This window comes from Pinus tabuliformis, chromosome 4_1, assembly GCF_031772625.1.
Source record: "Pinus tabuliformis cultivar Carrire ecotype Pingquan chromosome 4_1, CPIR1, whole genome shotgun sequence".
Classification (NCBI taxonomy): Eukaryota; Viridiplantae; Streptophyta; class Pinopsida; order Pinales; family Pinaceae; genus Pinus; species Pinus tabuliformis.
This window is the reverse complement of record NC_142303.1, coordinates 285160174-285166818: the sequence shown is the minus strand read 5'-3', so window position 1 is coordinate 285166818 and position 6645 is coordinate 285160174. Positions and strand designations below refer to the sequence as shown.

Below are 6645 nucleotides of genomic sequence, written 5' to 3'. Positions count from 1 at the left end.
CCTCAGTTATCCTGTTTAGAAGCTCAGTTTGTATATTTAATCTTATATAGTGTTTTTTCATTGTAAAATTACCCATTCATCTATTGCAGGCTCTAGGTCCATCATTTCCCCGCTAAGCTTTAGGAGGCTTTCCCCTTGAATAGTATGGGTATTAATCTTCCTAAGGTGTAGGCAGGGGAGGACAGCTTTGGTATTAGTATTGTGAGTTATTCCTGTCCAGTAATGGCAGATGCAATAATCTGGTTCTTGATCTGCGGTAATTGGCAAGCTAAGTGGTTTCAGTGTGATAGACACCTCAGTTATCCTGTTTAGAAGCCCAGGTTGTACATGTAATCTTATATAGTGTTTTTCATTGTCACGTTTTTTGATCTTCATCTCAGATAATGAAGGCATCCCTATCTCCTGATTCATAAAATTGTGCAAAATTGTAAGCACAGAATTCCAAATTTTGAGGGATCCATACTCGGTTTCCCTTACGGTGCTAATTTACTCATTTGTTGTTGCAGGTTGACTGTTGGTCAGGAGACTGCAGCTTTTCTGGCTTCATGCGAAATACCGTTGAATGCTTGGGAAGAGTCAGGTCGTGCAAACTGATTACAAATTTTACCACATACTTCCATTGAGAGAAAAACTTCCACAAAACTGAAATACATCCTAATATAATCAACTTAAACATAAACAGTTTACAATAATGACTATTGATTTCTCCGTATAGTTATCTTCATTCATCCATTGCTCATGTAGCCATGATTTCTCCATATACTTATCTTCATTGATCCATTGCTCATCTAGTCATGCTAACTACTTATACATTTCACCACATACATACTTCCATTGGAGTCTTGCAAGGAATATTCCCAGCAAGCTAGCTTTTAGTGGTCACATAACAACAACCGGGCATACTAAAAAAAACTTTGAATCGCCTTTTTTTTTTTTAACTGTACACTCTTGACATATTGCCAGTGTATCAGTCATCTCCAGTATACTCCACAATATGGTGATTTGTGTCTACTTGATTCCCTGAAAAAACACATATATCATTCATAAGCACCAGTTTCGAGTCTGGCACCTTAACAAGCCCTTTAATTCTTTGGTGGCATTCATTGCCAAATAAAATCTTTTGAACAACCTAAAAATATGGAAATCCATGAATATATATTGGATATAAATTCCATAATAATTGGGATGACAATTGTGTGACACTGTCGAAGTCACAAAGAGTAATTTCTTGTCCATCTGTTGCAATATCAGACCAGCTGCAACTTCAAGCTTTGCCAAAATGTCCGCAACCTAGGCTAGTCAATCCATGATGCACCGACCACTTTGGCCATGAATGCATATCTGTCTGCTGCTTCGTCAATCTGCAGTTGGAAAAGTGTTATATTTAGTATGAAACGGACATTTCTGCAACCTACAACACACATGAACAGAGTAAATCGAGTTCTAATCCTTGCCTGGAACACAATGTCATTCACAGGTGTGGAATAGTAAATACGCTTTGAAAATCAGAACTTTACAAACAATTAGACACAGCTAGCTGTCTACAGATTTTATTTCTTACAAGCAAATCAGTGAAATCACTGAAAAATTGCATATAGAAAAAGCATATTACGAAAAAATAATAACTCACCAGCTTTTGGGTTGGCCTTCCTGCACCATGGCCAGATTTGGTATCAATTCGGCCAATAATGGGGTTGGTCTGTGGACTATTCTCCACGCTCTTACATAGAACATATTGCATCGTCTATATACACAAGAAGTTCAAAATCGATATAAACAAATTAGCTATGGATTTAAAATAAATTACAATAAAACACGAATCACACATATGTTATGTCTGTTTGTGAAAATAGGGACGGAAAAGAGCCACCAATGGTTTGTGCATCAATAGTTGCCTATAAGCTTCAACATTCAAATATCAAATATTAGTTGACATTTCATGCAGGGCCAGAGCCATATCAAGTACTCACTGCTAGCAGCTTCAAAGAGTGGAGTGGCACAACACGGTCGTCATGATCTGCTGTCAATAACATTATAGCAGGATACTGTAAATTCTGTCCCGGTTTGTCCCATGGTGTCTTTACATTATGCAATGGTGAGTATCTGCAGCAATGAAGAATGTGTTATACGAACAGTTGATGATGCCTTTTTCAAAAAGCAAGAAGTTCAAGCAAATAGCCCTAAGGGTTAGCTCAAGTGGTCTAGAGCCAGACATGAAGTTCTTAGATTGTTGCTGAGCACAAGTTCGACTCTCCTTGATTCCCTTGGGGCGAGACCCCATATTCAGGGCCGACGGTTTACCCAGTTACCATCCATGAAATGTGGGAAAGTACTCCAGGATTTCCGGTGGAGCTTTCATTCCAAGTAAATAAAAAATAAAAACAAAACAAAACAAAAAAAACTAATAGAGCACTTTTTGATAGGGTGAATAGAAAAAGAAAAAACATTTTATCTTCATTTCAGATCACTAACAGTTTGAATATTATTTAAATTTTAGACACTGCTACTTATTAGTTAGAGAGACAGGCTCCATTTGTCCTCTTACTTAATCAGCCAATGAAATTCGTCTTCCTTATCTGAAGAGCCATAATCAGTAGTCCACGCATGGCCTGCAGATTTCAGCACAAGTTCCATCATCAGTTGCCCTGCAGATGCCTACGTCTAGAGATTACCCTAACCAGAGGGGGAGAAGTAGTTGAATATTATTATGACAGTAAAACTTACCAACAGTAAATTTATGAAAACGCAACATGTCCATAACACCCACATGAGCCAGTGTGCAACCAAATAGGTCAGGTCTCTGTTTAAACGCAGAATTAACAATCAAAACCTCTTATTTCACCGAAAAACGATCTGCTAAATGCTCCCTACATTTCTTTTTGAATAAGTTTTAGAAAAACCGATACAGAGAACAACATTTTCTTTGGGATAAACAACTTTTTCGATCGGATTCTACATTGAAACGAAAGGAGGAAGGATTGAAGCAAGCAACTGGTTTATACAGGACCTTTATTTAACCACACATCTTATCATCAAATACATGGAAATACCTGATTTGTGCAAGCTGCAACAAGAAGTCCACCATTACTGCCTCCTTCAATACATAACTTTTTAGGTTGTGTATATCCCTCTGACACAAGGAACTCGGCGGCAGATATGAAATCATCAAAGCAATTTTGTTTTTTGGCAAGAGAGCCTGCTTTATGCCATTCTTCTCCATATTCACCACCACCACGAATATTTGCAATTGCAAAAACTGCCCCTAGATGTCTTGAAATGACAATACGACCAACACTGAAGTTTGGAGTGATGCTAATGTTAAAGCCCCCATAACCATATAATAGAGCTGGATGAGAACCATCAAGAGCAATGTCTTTCTTGGATACAATGAACATTGGTATCTGAGTTCCATCCTTGCTGGTTATGAAAACCTGACAACAATCGAGACGGATCAGTAACAATATTATATTAGAAAACAGTCACATCAGTAGTCAATCCAGATGGACTGCATGATATTGCCCATTAGTATTAAGTATTCCAATTGAGGAGAATAGAAACATCCAAGTGAGGAGAATAGAAACATCTATCTTGTAGCAAGAAATTAAATGATTCTAATGTGAAACACTGAAACCTATTGCTTTTACAATCAGATTACTTGTTTAAAACATTCAATAGAGAAGATTTTCTCCCTAAAGATAGCCAAGCAAAAATTTGTAGAAGCAAAAAATAGTAAAAATAACCGTTACCTGTTTAGCCTCAAACTCTGTCCGATCAAAGCCTGGAACAACAGTCTCTCTGAAAACAACTAACTCTGGTTTTTCCACATAGGTTGCATCGATAGATAATGCCAGGGGTAAGAAAGCTTGTAAAACCAATAAATATCTCCTTGTCTTTACGCCTTCCTGATATTCCAGAAACTGACCCAATATCTATTGGCATATTATGAAGCAAATTTCCAGATTGCAAGTCTCGTATTTGCAAAACATACTTGACATCGCTTAAATAGCTTAATAGAAGTCGATTTCCATTGACACAGCAAGCTGATTCAAGCACGTCCTTCTCAGATTCTCCAATAACGTCACTGCAAGCTTCCGGCTGCAAAAGGTCTACACGAACCAATTTATACCTAGGAGCATTTTTATAGTGTTTTTCATTGTACATGTAATCTTATATAGTGTTTTTCATTGTCACGTTTTTTGATCTTCATCTCAGATAATGAAGGCATCCCTATCTCCTGATTCATAAAAATGTGCAAAATTGTATGCACAGAATTCCAAATTTTGAGGGATCCATACTCGGTTTCCCTTACGGTGCTAATTTACTCATTTGTTGTTGCAGGTTGACTGTTGGTCAGGAGACTGCAGCTTTTCTGGCTTCATGCGAAATACCGTTGAATGCTTGGGAAGAGTCAGGTCGTGCAAACTGATTACAAATTTTACCACATACTTCCATTGAGAGAAAAACTTCCACAAAACTGAAATACATCCTAATATAATCAACTTAAACATAAACAGTTTACAATAATGACTATTGATTTCTCCGTATAGTTATCTTCATTCATCCATTGCTCATGTAGCCATGATTTCTCCATATACTTATCTTCATTGATCCATTGCTCATCTAGTCATGCTAACTACTTATACATTTCACCACATACATATACATTTCACCACATACATACTTCCATTGGAGTCTTGCAAGGAATATTCCCAGCAAGCTAGCTTTTAGTGGTCACATAACAACAACCGGGCATATTAAAAAAACTTTGAATCGCCTTTTTTTTTTTAAACTGTACACTCTTGACATATTGCCAGTGTATCAGTCATCTCCAGTATACTCCACAATATGGTGATTTGTGTCTACTTGATTCCCTGAAAAAACACATATATCATTCATAAGCACCAGTTTCGAGTCTGGCACCTTAACAAGCCCTTTAATTCTTTGGTGGCATTCATTGCCAAATAAAATCTTTTGAACAACCTAAAAATATGGAAATCCATGAATATATATTGGATATAAATTCCATAATAATTGGGATGACAATTGTGTGACACTGTCGAAGTCACAAAGAGTAATTTCTTGTCCATCTGTTGCAATATAAGACCAGCTGCAACTTCAAGCTTTGCCAAAATGTCCGCAACCTAGGCTAGTCAATCCAAGCTTTGCCAAAATGTCCGCAACCTAGGCTAGTCAATCCATGATGCACCCGATGGGTATACATTTAATTTATTAAAATGTTATTATTCATATCTAATTTTAAATTTATTCACATAATTGGTAGGATATTTAGAAGGCATTAAATATAAAGGGTTGAATGGTAATTTGTCTAGAAATTGTCTAAAAGAATTAAATTCGTGCATACATTTTAGAAGTAAGATGTTCATCATAAATTAGAAAAATTAACCAAGATTTACTATTTCAAGCTAGCATTTATCTCCTCGAGCGATGCATTATTAAATAGCTCTAGACTTTCTAGCTGTGCATTCATTCGTTATTTGTTTCATTTGTTATTTGTTTAAATTGAAATTTTTATCCATATTTACGAGAGATAAGGTTAATAAATCAATATGGCACCAAACATATAAACAATTATTCTTCAAAGATAGTGGTGAGGAAAATAAATTCAAGAGGGATAATTTTCAATTGTATTTATTCTTTCCTTGAAATTAGAATTCTATGATTTATTGGTTTCATAACCTAATCTCAAGAGTAACCACAAAATTTCTTATATAATTATTCTAATAAGTTTATAACAATGCTATTTATTTAGTTATATCTATCTATCTATATATGTGTATATGTTTGTTTTTACTATTTTTTTTTGTTTTTTCTTTTGGTATTTTTGCTAGTTGTACTGGAGATTTATTTATTTATTTATTTATTATTATTATTATTATTTTCTGGTATTTTCGCTAGTTGTATTGGATTGCTTTATGGTTTAGTTGGGTCTTGTGAGGTTTTTCTTCGCGTTTGTTGTTCATTTGATGTCTGGTTGTTCTTGTTGGGTGTGGGTTCTACCTCTGCTTCATCGTCCTCCTCATCAGACTCAGGTGGGGGGATTTCCATCCTTTGGGCTATTTCCCAGTCTTCTACTTCCGGTGTCTTTCTTGGCTCAAGGACACATATTTTTTAGGTGTCTTATTTGTAGGCAGATTCTACATCTAAAAGTTGTGTTCTCATAATGTAATAGTTGTTTCCAATATCGTTGGTTGTGAATCAATTGTATATGATCTGGTAAGCCTTTGTTGAGATCTACTTCCACACATATTCGTGCGAAGGTGAAGACTCTTTCCTCCAATCTTTGGATATTTGTTTTGAAGTATTTCCCAATGATGTTTCCAATACCTACTAGGTTTCGATTGTCCCAAAAATGTTGAGGGAGATTGTGCAGTCGAACCCAAACCAACATTATGGTTACGACCATGGTATTTGCATCAAATTCTGGAAACCAAGGCGTGATGAAGAGGCTCGTCAATCCCCAGAACCATGGTCCTTCCTGAAGGATAATGTCTCTTGCATCCGATGTTGGGAATTTTACTATGAAGAACCCTTTGGATCAGAGGTGTATTTCACAATGTACTGTCCAGTAGGTGAAAATCCAATGAAATAGCTTTGCTGGGTTTGGCCATAAAAAGTTGAATCGAC

At 36.2% G+C, this 6645-nt stretch overlaps 1 protein-coding gene across 1 annotated transcript; it reads right to left on the bottom strand.

The window, feature by feature from the left end:
- Nucleotides 1–327: 327 nt before the first annotated feature.
- LOC149175376 (uncharacterized) lies at nt 328–5093 on the bottom strand. The gene is given in 8 exon segments (XM_089419629.1): nt 328–1361; nt 1631–1744; nt 1971–2103; nt 2546–2609; nt 2725–2800; nt 3051–3431; nt 3747–3825; nt 3827–5093. Coding segments are annotated over 8 exon segments (1248 nt in total). The 5' UTR covers nt 4162–5093; the 3' UTR covers nt 328–1295.
- Nucleotides 5094–6645: the final 1552 nt, after the last annotated feature.